Genomic DNA, 13,135 nt, shown 5'->3' on the forward strand with positions numbered 1-13,135 from the left:
ATCATTGACTAAGTTTTCAGTCTGCTAAGTCGATAACTGTAAAATACGTATGTACAGTCGATGACTTAAAAATAACTGTGTACATATGCATACATATTAGTAACAAGTATTGTGTAGTCGATAATTTTTCATTCAATATCACATACCAATGATTTTCAGGGTATATCAATTTGTAAAATTGCATCAAATTGTAACATATTTATTGTTTTACATATAATTCATTGGAACGTATTAATTACAATGTAACATTAAATAAAATGTGCACATATATTATATTGCATAATATATATTACACAGGACATGAATAAAAATGCACTGAATGCTTGTGCGTATATACATATAAATTAATTATATGTATATATATATGTTTATATACAACATTGATAATATTTACAATCTATATTTCTTATATAAATTTCTTATATATAATAGCACCAAGTATAGCTATTTCCAGTAATATAATTAAAACTAATATAAACTTATTCATTAAAATTCTTCTTCGCATAACATTTAATATCCTTCTTGTCTTATCTAATTCTTCATCTGTTTGGGATAATCTTCTATCTGCTCTCAATAATCGTTCCCTTTGTTCATTCAGTTCAGAAATTACTTCTGTTCCTATTTGTTCACTCTCAACAGCAACTGCTTGAGATCTAGCAATAGATTGTGATGAGCGATCCAGTATTGCATTTCCTTCTAATAATGTCCGTCTATGCTCTTCCTCCCAATTAACTCCAAGATTCATTGTGACAATATTAATGAATATATTCACAACAATATTATGAAATAATAATTATATTCACAACAAGAAAACAAACGTCCTTTAAAATGTCAGATCTGCCATAATATCCAAGAATTCACTTTGATCAACTGAAATCATAGGTATAATTTGCAAAATTATTTATAATATAAAATGAATGAAATAAACAATAAAATTAAAATTTCCTTAATAATTTAATTAATTCAAAATCAAATTCTTGTTTTACTAGAACCATCTTGATCCAAATCAAATTCTTTAATCATAAGTTCCATTTCCTCATTAGTCAGATTACAATCAAGCTTTTTATTAAGTTTTTGGAGATCTTCTACTGTTATCTTGTCATTTGCAGTCTCATTTGTAAATAATTTGAACACATATTTAATTTCATCTAAAGGTTTTCGCTTATTTAACTTTTCTGATACTATGTAAGTGTAAAATTTAATTAAGATAGTACTGATTATGAAAACACACGCATTATTTATTACAAACTTTCTTAAGAATATAAATAACAGATTATTTGATTAAATTTGATATTTTTTGTTTAAACGTACCAATGTAATTAAAATCTTCGAAACAAATTTTATTATATCCACGCTTGTCATACATTCGTATAATAGATAAAATGTAAGATTTTTTTACTGCAAATCCCAAAGCTTTTAATGCAGCTTTCATTTCATGATAATCTAAATAACCATCAGTATCAGTGTCCATTAAACAAAACGATTCCTTTAAGCGTCTCTTTAAATTTTCCGTACGAACATTCTTTGTAATAGTTGACATAATCGACAATAAATATTAATAAAATCGAGTTGAGTTTACCTTTCACTTATCTTGTAAAACTTTCTTTTGTTGTCAACAAATTATATGTAGTTATATTCAGGATACACACTTGTTATGTTATATATTATTATATATCTTGAATATGCTTCCGATAATACATATATAAATTTTCTGTTTATTGTAAACATATGAAGGCTTCATGAATCTAACGTCGTGAAATATTAAACTACTATTCAATCACTATTCACTATGATCATATAAACAGGTCTGGACATTCGTTAGGGAAAACCGTCCAGCTTTCGAGTCGAAAAACATCAAGATGGAGAGCATGGAAAGGTCTGCTCTCAAACTACACTCTGCGAGACAGACTACAATCATATAGACTATAAACTGTTCTCGACACTCTCTAGGGGAAATCATCCGAAAATTGAGTCGTGATACAAATGAGTAGCTAATCTACTGGTCGTGACCACGATCATATAAATAAGTCTCGCCATTCATATACCGAAGCCTAGGGAAAATTGAGTCCTGTCCAGTTGTGAAAAATCAACATAGAAAACATAAAAGCTTGGCTGCACATACGTGGCATGATGTGAATGCCTTAGACAAAGACAGAGAACTCTATTTATCTTCATCTATCTCGTAAGAACGTGAATCTTATTGACCTTATACATATGATTGTAGGTTCGACAATTCCTACGGAGTGAGATGTTAACATTTTGATATCTTATGTCGTATATAACATTAATTTCCTTATTAGCAACATGATGGCGTTATCGCGAAACTCGCAAAAGCTCACATATACGCATTCATTATCAATGACGTAGTCAAAAGTAATGCGTTAATCGGTGCATGATTGCTTCGGCGGTAAAATGAGTGCCGACCACGGTCACAATAAGAGTCGTAGTAGTGATGGTAGTATAGCGGCCTAAAAACATCTTTCGTCGCTTACTGTTACAAAGATGCATGCGCGTGTTTTTCAGAATTTCGCGACAGCGCCACTATGCGACTAAAAAGAGAATTAGAATACATCAAAATCATGATCAAAATGATCACATTCCCCGCTAGCAAAAATTCTACGAATTGCCGAATCTGTGTATAAAACCGTAGTTACATGATATTGCAACTATTGGCTAAAATGTGTTATTCACCAATTTTTAAAATTGTAAATTAAAATAATTTGTAAAAAATTCTATTTTGTTGCGCACATAAAACATACAACATAAATATCTGTTTGTCAACGTATGCGTAGTTTAATATTCTAATTCTCTAAATAAATATATATGTATAAAATGTATAATTCTTTAATTTAATTTTTAATTGAAAATTCAATTTCCCTGGAAATCCACGAAGTACTAGTAACACGAGATTTCTAGTTATTTTTTTTTACTTTCTTAAATAAGTGATCAAGTCGATAGTTTCTTCGATAGCCATAATATCACGATTAATACTTTGTATAAAACGTAAATAATTATTGACATATAAAGAAATGCCACAATATACATGCAATGGAAGTAACATTGAGTATATAAATATTTTTACAACGAAAAATATTAGGTAAAATATTTTTGACAAGGGGAAACCTCATTTAAGGATATTCAATGAATATCATATGTGATATTTTATAATTGTCATACGTGATCTCGAATATAAATAATTGTCTTTATATTGTTCAATTACGCTTAAATTATGAGTGTTGATAGCGAGAATAAGTCAAATGAAGCTATTGCTCCGTTTACACCATCAGCAGATCAGGAAAGTACAGATAATAGAAATATTCAGGAAACAACTATAACCCCAGAAATGGTGCTACGATTACCTACAATTACTGACAGTAAGATAGTATATACTGATATTTTTTGTATTTCAATATATTAATAAATAAGGAAGATCAAATATATATTACATATCTATATTAATTTCAGAGTATTTATGTTCTCCAGAGGCAAATATTTATGACATAGATTTTACAAGATTTCAAATCAGAGACTTAGAGACAGGAGCAATATTATTTGAGATAACAAAACCACCAGCTACTGGTTAGCAATTGTAGATATTATAATTAATGATAATTACAACAAAATTTGACACAAATGTATTTATATTTGATATATTATACAGAAATGAAATTTTATTATTTATATCTTAGAATGTGATTCCAATCAAGATCTGGAACCAGAAAATGAAGAATCTGGTTGTGAGGATGCTAATACTGGCCGTTTTGTACGGTATCAATTTACACCTCAATTTCTTAAACTAAAAACTGTCGGAGCTACAATTGAGTTTTTGGTGGGTTCTAAACCAGTGAACAATTTCCGAATGATTGAACGTCATTTCTTTCGGGATAGATTGTTGAAAACCTTTGACTTTCAATTTGGATTTTGTATACCAAATAGCAAGAATACTTGTGAACACATTTATGAGTTTCCTACTTTACCTGCTGACTTGGGTAAGCAATAAATAATTTTTCAATGTGATTTTATTAATTTCTAATATATAAAATTTACAGTTTCTGAAATGATTGCAAATCCATTTGAAACACGTTCAGATTCGTTTTATTTTGTGGACAATCAATTGGTCATGCATAATAAAGCTGATTATGCATATAATGGTGGACACACACATGATGTACTTTAGTAGATAAAGTCAGTAGGAAACTTGCACTTTGCAAAAAATAATTGTGATAATAGTAGCAAATATTTAGCTAATTTAAAATTCCAAATTTATTTCTTTTTATAAATAATTGCAAATTTCACAAATTTTTAGATTAATGTTTAAAAGTTGAATTTGCTTCACATGCAACTTTTCACTCTTCTAATTGAATACATATCTAATTGAACAATTTTCTATATTGAACTTATAGCTAAATAAATGTTTTTTAATTTTATAATAATTAAAAATTCTATTATGATGCCTAATATTTAAATAATCATTATTTTAAATATGGCCTTGTGTAAAACTGTTTGTCAGTTTTATCACTACTAAATCTTAACTAATGACATTGAATGTATTTTTTATGAAAGCAGCAAACAAGAGGCTAAAGAGATGAGCTTTGTAAGTTCTTAACAAGCACAACATTTATGATTTATTTATACTGCATAAAATTATATTTTACTTCACTATTTTTCTCTTGATTTATATGTAATGTCAAAAACTTCACAAATACATGTATATATTTACAAAATATACTGTGTATTTTTTTTACATATGAAATGATAATAAATTATGTCTGATTAACGAAATCAATTGTTGTTTTTAAAAACTCTGTTGGTTTATCTGCATGAACCCAATGATTTGCACCATTTATATAAGTAAATCCAGCGGATGGAAATAATTTTTTTATTTTATCATGATCTTCTACTCTTATATAATCACTGTTAGAACCACCTATAAACAATGTTGGTCCATTGTATATTTTTGATCCTACATCTGGAAATACAGCTATTTGTGATGCAAAGTTTTGCTCTAATACAGGTAAATTGACCCGCCATTTATATTTCCCAATATCTGCTTCTACTAAATTCATTACTAAAAACTGAAATAAAGAAAATGTTAGTTTATATGAATGACAGCTATTTTAACTGTTCATATGGAATATAATAAATATTTAATTACCTGACGTAAAGGTAATGATTTAATAGCATTTGCAAGTTGATCTCTTATACTAGTACGTGCTTTTGTCAATGTTGGGATTCCTTCTAAATTTGCTGTGCGCATGGCTTTGAATATTTTTTCCATTTCCATGAGCTGAGGACTGACCCTCACCGGAGACATATCAACTATTATTAATTTCTCTACTAGCTGTGGGTAATTTAAAGCTACATACATCATCGTGGAACCACCCATGCTATGTCCTATTAATATAGATTTTTGAAATCCTAAATCATTCATAAGTTGAACTATATCCTGTGCCATATGACTATATGTCATGTCTGAAGAATGTGGGGAATCTCCATGATTTCTTGCATCTACAGTTATCACCTATAAATTTATTTTAAGTATTCCTTGCATTACACAAAATCCAGGTATCTACCTTACGGTCTGTATCCCGATGAATTGTTTTTGATAATAAGTTCCAATTAGTCTTTGAACCAAAAAGACCATGCATTATTATTATAGGTCGCTTGGAAGCATTTTTATTCCCATCCATAGATTCATAGGAAACATATGCTAGTTTTACTGGTATTACACTTGAAAATTAGTAATGATGAAACAAGTACTATATTTTAACAATTGTATTATATAAATAATACTGTGACAACATTATATATACATATATATATATATATATATATATATATATATATATAACAATTAAATTATATAAATGATACTGTGACAATACTATATATATATATGTATATATATATCCATGTATATATACGTACGAATCAGAATTGCTACGTATTTGTTTGGAAGATAAATATGGTACAAAAGATGAAGTAACAACGAAATCTTGTCTTCGATGATGGTGAAAAATATTTCGCGTTATTATGTATCGGGAGCACATACCACTCATACTTCCTACTTTTTATTTTTTAACAATGTTTAACAATAAATTTTGATTGTTTCAGAAAAAATTTGTATTTTATGTTGCTTTTTTATAACATAAAATCATGAACCATGAATGAACTACATGTGACAGTAATACATTATCAAATAATACTACAATCTAAACTAGATTAGATAATAATATACACATAATATGTATAAATAAATACAGTAATATTTTGTATTATATAAAATGTTTCTGTTATATGCATCCGAAGTTAAATAAGTCACTTTTAATATAGTGTTTCATTCATTATTATATATATATACACTATTACGTTAATTTAATAAATTGATGGTAAATAATGAATTAAAAATTGTTTTAATCAGTAAAAAAAGTGTTTCACTCGAATAGTATAATTATATAAACATCGTACTTCTACAAGCGCGCTAAAATTTTGATGTTATTGTTTTGTAAAAGAAATACAAGTACATACATATTTTAAAGATTATACTTTTAAATTGATTGACGTTTTGAATTGAATTGAATTTGAATTGAATATATTAGAGAATAAAAAATTATTTAAATCATTAGAAACCTAATCTTTAGAAAATATGTTTAGAAGATTTAGATTTCAGCACAAAATAAAATAATTAATTCTGTAAAATTGTAGTTGTAATAATGAACTGTTCTTTTATCAAATTTCCAAATCTATTCGAAATTTTACTCGCAATTCTCAGAAGTGCTGTATAGGCTTACGATCTCATAAATGTATATCTCTAAGTATATATTTACGTAATAAAAGTAAAATAATTTTTATTCAATATTTAAACATATTGTAATTGGTACTTTCTAGTATTATATTATAAAAATAAAATAGACGAACAATTAGCCTTTAATGGCTATCTCAATATATTGATTAAATATTAATATGATGCAAATCAATATGTATATATAATTGTAATTTTATTTTGGTTTTTGTTGGAAACACCTAGCTTTGTTTAATAATTACAAAAAAATCTGGAATTTATCATTTTGACGGGTTTGATAATTCTTGTAGGACGTACATCTATCTATATTATTTATTTCACGGCAGAATGCATACGTGGCGCTGTGGTAGCAACATGCCACTGTGAAGTGGCAGGTAAAAGACAAATCGTATGTCGATTTTAATTGATTCAAATTGTAATTTGATAAAATGAGGTGGCTCATTTCGTGTTTATTCCTAATTTTTTTGAGCTCCAGAGTAAACTGCTATTTTATTACCGTGGACGCACATGCCGAAGAATGTTTCTTTGACAATGTGGAAACAGGCACGAAAATGGGTTAGTTTCCACTTCTGTACTTATTTTTAATATATGTATTATAGATAAATATTAACTTTCAATCTTCCAAAATGAAACTGATATAAAATTGCTCTTATGTTTCGAGATGAATGTTAATCGAAGAAATTTCTTAGTATTAAAAATACACGTATTAAACAAAGGTTCTGTTATTGCTTTTGGAATTAATATGGTATAAATCATGTAAAATAGTATAAAAAAATCTTTCTACATTATTAAAAATTGTTGATTTAGATAATTAAAACATTCTTACAACTTGATAGGACATACATACAAGTATTTACTCAAATCTGTTAGAAATATCATTATTTTAAAAATGTTCTAAACAACTTGTTTTTATGCAAATAGAATTACTATTTTATTTCAATTAGCATAATATATTACAATAAGAAATATAAATCAAATTTAAATTTATTAAATTTTTATTTGGATAATATTTTAATTCAATAAAGATTAAATAAACAAATTTGGTAAAATTATTGGGATTTTATAATTAAAAAATTTAGATAATAAACTGTAATAGTATTTGTCTAATGTATTTATATTAGTATATACCATATGTTAACTTAAATATATCCTTATTTATTTCATATAATATCTTTTAAAATAATGTTATTATATTCATACAAAAATGATATTATTTTCATAGGTCTTACATTTGAAATAGCAGAAGGTGGATTTCTAGACATAGATGTAAAAATAATTGGTCCTGATGGAAAAATAATTTATCAAGGTGATCAAGAAAGCAGTGGTAAATATACATTTGCTGCACATCTTGCTGGTGTTTATACATATTGTTTTGGCAATCAGAAAAGTAGTATGACACCAAAAGTAGTGATGTTTAACATGGATATTGGTGAAAATCCAAAGCCTGTAGAAAACACTTCAGATGGGAAAAATTCAGATTCACACCATAACAAAATAGATGATATGATAAAAGAATTAAGTACAAGTTTATGGGGTGTGAAAAATGAGCAAGAATACATGCAGGTAATTTCTCTTTAGAATTTGTGCTTCATTTCCTTTTGTTTTTTTAAAGCTTTTAATAAAATTAATATTTTACTTTTAGGTTAGAGATCGCAATCACAGAGCTATCAGTGAAAGCACAAATACTCGTGTAGTTATGTGGGCATTTTTTGAAGCTATGGTTTTGGTTTGTATGACAATAGGACAAATTTTCTATCTAAAACGCTTCTTTGAAGTTAGAAGAGTCGTCTAATTCAACATATGCAATAAGAAAATACACTCATTGTACATTTTTTTATGTGATTAAGTTATAATAGAATTAAAAAATTTCAACATTTTGAAGTTATTTCCTTCCTTAAATTTGATATTCTAATACACAATGATGTTAAGAATTTATAATATTATTAAAAAAGAAATATGATTTCTTATGATAATTTTAAAAACATTAAACAAAATGTTTTTGCACTAATACTAGCTAAAAGAATTTAGTTTATATATAACTTAAAATATATATCATACATAAAATCTAATTATTCTCATATTAATAATCATTCAGAGTTATTTTTATTAAACAAATATGTACAGAAATTTGTATTGAAATATTATATCATTTTCATATTAATTCAATTTAAATTCTATAACTTACACTAGAATTTAAAATAATATTTATACAATTGTACAGAGTTATATGATTTAATAAAAAGATACTGATTAATCATTTGATAATTCTATTAGATATATCTAATATGTCTTAGATGAATCAAATTTTATTTAAATTTTATTTAGCTTTTTCTGTCACATGGATGTCATGTAGTGATTTTAATCATTCTGATATAAATTAGATTAGAAACAATAAGAGAAGAAATTGATATTCTTTATAAAAAATGGTATGATATCTTGGTATGTACTTATTTATTATTTTACTGCTATGTGATCATTGAATAAATATTTCAATATGGGAATATTTATGAAAAATAGTTGAGATTAGTTCATATATAAAAAAATAAAAATTTGTTTTAAGTTTAAAATTAGTTTGTTTATTATTATGTAGTTCGCTCAATGATATAGATGGTTAAATAATATTTGATATAACATATTAAAAAATGTTACATTAAAATTATCAGATATTAATTATTAATTAATTATAGGTATAATGATCATTTAGAACCTTTCTTTCCTTTTCTTTAAATTTTATGGTGGAAACAAAATTCTTCGCACAATCTTCTGAACATATTTTATGTTTGAAATTCAAATATGATTATTCGATTAACTAGATTTCTGTTTTGAAATATTGCGGAAACATTGAAACCATTCATAGTGGAGCTCTCTCGTCAGATAACTCGTCTGATTCGTGAAGCAAGCGTGAGAATAAATGAATGAAATAAGAAGGGTGGTAGGAGCACCCTTCTGGTATTCACCCTAGGGCACTTAAGTTAGAAAGGCTCATTGTCCGCTCCTTCTCATTAGATGCCACCTAGCAGTTTCATCGACCCTACGTAGTAACAATACTGTGGATGCTTTTTTTCCTCCTCCTTGATCTGTAGCTGCAGGAAACACGAGCGGATTGCATGTCTCGGTGTCTGCTCTAATCCCGGCCATGATTATACCGAAAGACAATACTTTTGGTACTCCTGCGGCTAGTGTGAAATGTCGGAAACGGAATTGGCAGTATTGCTTCTGTTGAACTATTCGTTCGATCGAAGAAAATTTCAGACCTACTACTTTTATGCAAATTCGAAGCTTTGAATAAATGAAGATATGGCTATGTATTACATATGTCTTTCTTGCCATTTATTATTAATTACAATGTTTTATTTTTCTCGAAGTGATCTCATGATCGGTCAATTATGGCCATATGGTTTACGTTTTAGCCGTGATACTACTTGATTATGTATTCTGTCAGGCATCCTGTCCCTGGACATTGTCATTAACACTCGTTATCTCTTAAAATTAATTGCAATGCTTCATACAGTTTATGGTTTGTAATATCTATCATGAAACTAATTTACATGGAACAAATAGTTATAATTAAATGGTAATTTTACTGTAGCCTACGATTCTGCAAAATATCATTGTAATTCTTATCATTTATAAATGTGAATCGACAAAATTGCAATATTAATTACTATTAATTATTAAGTTTTATGTGCATTTAAATATCATGTGAACGTTACAGGAAGTTAACAATTAAATATTATAGGTTCAAAATAATCATTTATCTATATTTCTAAGGATTATACTTTTTATGTTGTGTAAATCTCGACTAAGGATCGCAATAGATATAAATTAGGTACGTATAATAATCGGGAAGGTGTTGATTTCGTTGATGCCTTTTATTCACACCGTCCAGCCGGCATGTAATCAGAACTTTAACAGACGATACAAGACGGTATAGGTAATTATTGAGTTTACTAACTGTGCGATTCGATCGTGGTCTCATATAACAGGCCAGCATTGTGAACGTCATTGAAAAACGTAACATACGGTCGTAAATTCATCGCTATTACAGTGCGATATGCGAGCGAGGAAAACGTTTATTATAAATGTTTCACGAGCAACTATGAATTACGGGTCATACAGTTTACTGAGCGAACTTTTTCTTTTCCTTTCTAAAGATCTTTGATTATAAACGTTTGCTTAATCGACGATTACGTATGTCCCAGAGGGAACTATGTATTACTTGATATGTAGTTTGGAATATGAAGCTTTTTCAGCCATCTAAGGTGTAACGGGCGTAGAAAATGTAGAAAGCATTCATACATCGATACATTTTAAATAACATCATCAAATTTTGATTTATTATCTAAATGTTGTAAAAGAATGATTTCATGTATATAAATCGTTAGAACTATTCGATATAGATATTATACAATACAAGAAGTTGTTATCACAGTATGATATTCCAGATATACTTATTACAATTCTAATTATTGTAAGAATACAATATCTTCATAACAACGTGGATCATTATTACGAGGCTTTTATTTAATTTACATACAATCTTAAATAGTATTATATACATGCAGCAAAAAAAAAGAGAAAAAGTTTAGTAATTTCACTAGCTCCCAATTACTTGGATCAGAGGAACTGCTCTATAATTTAACGCTCTGGTTGGCACATGTGTTCTTGACAAGAAATATGCAAATTTATTAGAGCAATTGCACGACTCTAACGAGGGGTCTTAAGGTGTAATTACCACTGTCCTATCAATGTCTGAACAAATTCGACCAACTGGAAGAATTTGTAATATCAGACGTCCCACTCGGTTTATTCAGTTGAAAAATTACTCTTTTATACAGTTGAAGTTTTGCTAAATGCCTTGTTAGTATAATTCTATTGTATGAAATCTTTTGAATGGCTATAGAAATGTAGATAGATCTCATGAGATCTAGAGAAGTTGGAAATGAATGAAATCAGGTAAGTCCTACACGACGATTGGAAAACATTGATTGTTTTATTTTATATTAAATTAGTGTAATTAAATTAATTTAAAATATTCTATATAAAATATAGCGTAATTAAAATATCTTTAATCAAACTCCATGTATCTGCAAATAAAACGTTACAAAAATTCACACGTGTATCTTGTATTTAATATAGAAAAAACACTCCATACGAAAGGAAAGGATAGAATGTATGGAAATTTTTCAATGACACCATCGACAGTAAATCTTGTAATTAATCGGCCATAATATTTATTATCCGACCGTGAAGAAAGATTCACGGGATAAGTTGGTAGATTTATCGAGGATACGAAGGGCTTGGCCCGAAACGGAACAAAAAAAAAACGCTACTAATTAAGGAGAGCGATTACACGTAACGGTATAATTAAGAGAAAGGAAGAAGAATTAGAGCCGGTACTATGACAAATAAACGACTTTATCCGTACAGGAATTAATCGAACAGGCGAGGAACACGGCTTGCTTAACGAGATATAATGTACTCGGTTTGTTGAATTTATCAGGAAGATTCTGATTAGTTCAGAGTCTCGTGAGTTCAGGATAATCATATGAAATAATTTTATTCTTCCAAGGCAATTATTAAATATAAATATAATATCAAGAAATTACGAAAAAATTGTTATCCTATCTTTCATTTATTTTATCATAATAAAAAATAGATTGTTTTATGCTTTATCAAATATTTGGGATAATATCGCAATTGAGCGCTTCAATATAATTTTTAAAAGGTCGATATCCTTCTGCGATATTCATTTTGTATATTTATGGTGGAGACCAAAAGATTTGACTGGTCCAGTTCATAAAGGGATAAACTCAACATGTTACCAAGAAGACTGGTAAAGGAGCGTTCTGTTCCAAATGAAAAGACGAGGAGAACATATAAAAGAAAGACAAAGATCCCGAAGTTCAGAAGTGCCGCCCGTCAGCCTATTACGTTGATCTGTTAAACCACTACATATGCAAATTTCGGTAGGCAGGGCTTGTAGTTAGTGATGCGCTCTAATATATTTCGAATTGCATAGAAATTAAGATTTAAGCGCCTTTTACTATACATATAATATATGTATATTATAATATATTATATTATACATATATAATAATAGATTAGCTATAATACATTTTAAAATATTTAATCTAATATCTTCTTTAATCTAATGTATTGTGTAATAAAGAATGATACGTTCGATAAATTATTATTATTATCACGGCAATCATTGTCTGTACGTAATTATTTGTTTCAGTAATTTTTTTATGAAAACGTTTCTAAAATAATTTTTGCAAAAAAAAAACCGCTATTTCAATGTCAGTTCGATGATAATAGGTAGAAGAACCT

At 27.8% G+C, this 13,135-nt stretch overlaps 5 protein-coding genes across 6 annotated transcripts; 2 read left to right on the forward strand and 3 right to left on the reverse strand.

Moving 5' to 3' along the window:
- Positions 1-334: 334 nt before the first annotated feature.
- Positions 335-2,066, reverse strand: Vti1b (Vesicle transport through interaction with t-SNAREs 1b). Its single transcript, XM_033345808.2, has 2 exons — positions 1,580-2,066; positions 335-870 (listed from the first exon to the last, which is right to left on the reverse strand). The coding sequence occupies exon 2, from the start codon at positions 743-745 to the stop codon at positions 407-409; it is 339 nt and encodes a 112-aa protein (XP_033201699.1). The 5' UTR covers positions 746-870; positions 1,580-2,066; the 3' UTR covers positions 335-406.
- Positions 887-1,573, reverse strand: LOC117163486 (uncharacterized). Its single transcript, XM_033345809.2, has 2 exons — positions 1,312-1,573; positions 887-1,181 (listed from the first exon to the last, which is right to left on the reverse strand). The coding sequence occupies exons 1-2, from the start codon at positions 1,538-1,540 to the stop codon at positions 970-972; spliced, it is 441 nt and encodes a 146-aa protein (XP_033201700.1). The 5' UTR covers positions 1,541-1,573; the 3' UTR covers positions 887-969.
- An 854-nt stretch (positions 2,067-2,920) lies between the features above and the next one.
- On the forward strand, positions 2,921-4,724 carry unc-119 (unc-119 lipid binding chaperone). Its single transcript, XM_033345807.2, has 4 exons — positions 2,921-3,374; positions 3,466-3,579; positions 3,690-3,989; positions 4,050-4,724. Exons 1-4 carry the CDS (start codon positions 3,230-3,232, stop codon positions 4,175-4,177), a joined length of 687 nt encoding a protein of 228 aa, XP_033201698.1. The 5' UTR covers positions 2,921-3,229; the 3' UTR covers positions 4,178-4,724.
- Positions 4,696-6,203, reverse strand: LOC117163482 (sn-1-specific diacylglycerol lipase ABHD11). 2 transcript variants are annotated; one of them, XM_033345795.2, is made up of 4 exons: positions 5,929-6,203; positions 5,574-5,730; positions 5,156-5,521; positions 4,696-5,075 (listed from the first exon to the last, which is right to left on the reverse strand). In XM_033345795.2, the coding sequence occupies exons 1-4, from the start codon at positions 6,057-6,059 to the stop codon at positions 4,764-4,766; spliced, it is 966 nt and encodes a 321-aa protein (XP_033201686.1). In that variant the 5' UTR covers positions 6,060-6,203; the 3' UTR covers positions 4,696-4,763. The 2 variants fall into 2 exon arrangements, with proteins under 2 accessions (XP_033201686.1, XP_033201690.1); XM_033345799.2 differs by having other exon boundaries at positions 5,574-5,719; positions 5,929-6,064.
- Positions 6,204-7,130: 927 nt separating this feature from the next.
- LOC117163578 (transmembrane emp24 domain-containing protein 2) lies at positions 7,131-8,674 on the forward strand. The gene is made up of 3 exons (XM_033345969.2): positions 7,131-7,357; positions 8,025-8,365; positions 8,445-8,674. Exons 1-3 carry the CDS (start codon positions 7,231-7,233, stop codon positions 8,592-8,594), a joined length of 618 nt encoding a protein of 205 aa, XP_033201860.1. The 5' UTR covers positions 7,131-7,230; the 3' UTR covers positions 8,595-8,674.
- Positions 8,675-13,135: the final 4,461 nt, after the last annotated feature.

The sequence above is a fragment of the Bombus vancouverensis genome, chromosome 9 (assembly GCF_051014615.1).
Source record: "Bombus vancouverensis nearcticus chromosome 9, iyBomVanc1_principal, whole genome shotgun sequence".
Classification (NCBI taxonomy): domain Eukaryota; kingdom Metazoa; phylum Arthropoda; class Insecta; order Hymenoptera; family Apidae; genus Bombus; species Bombus vancouverensis.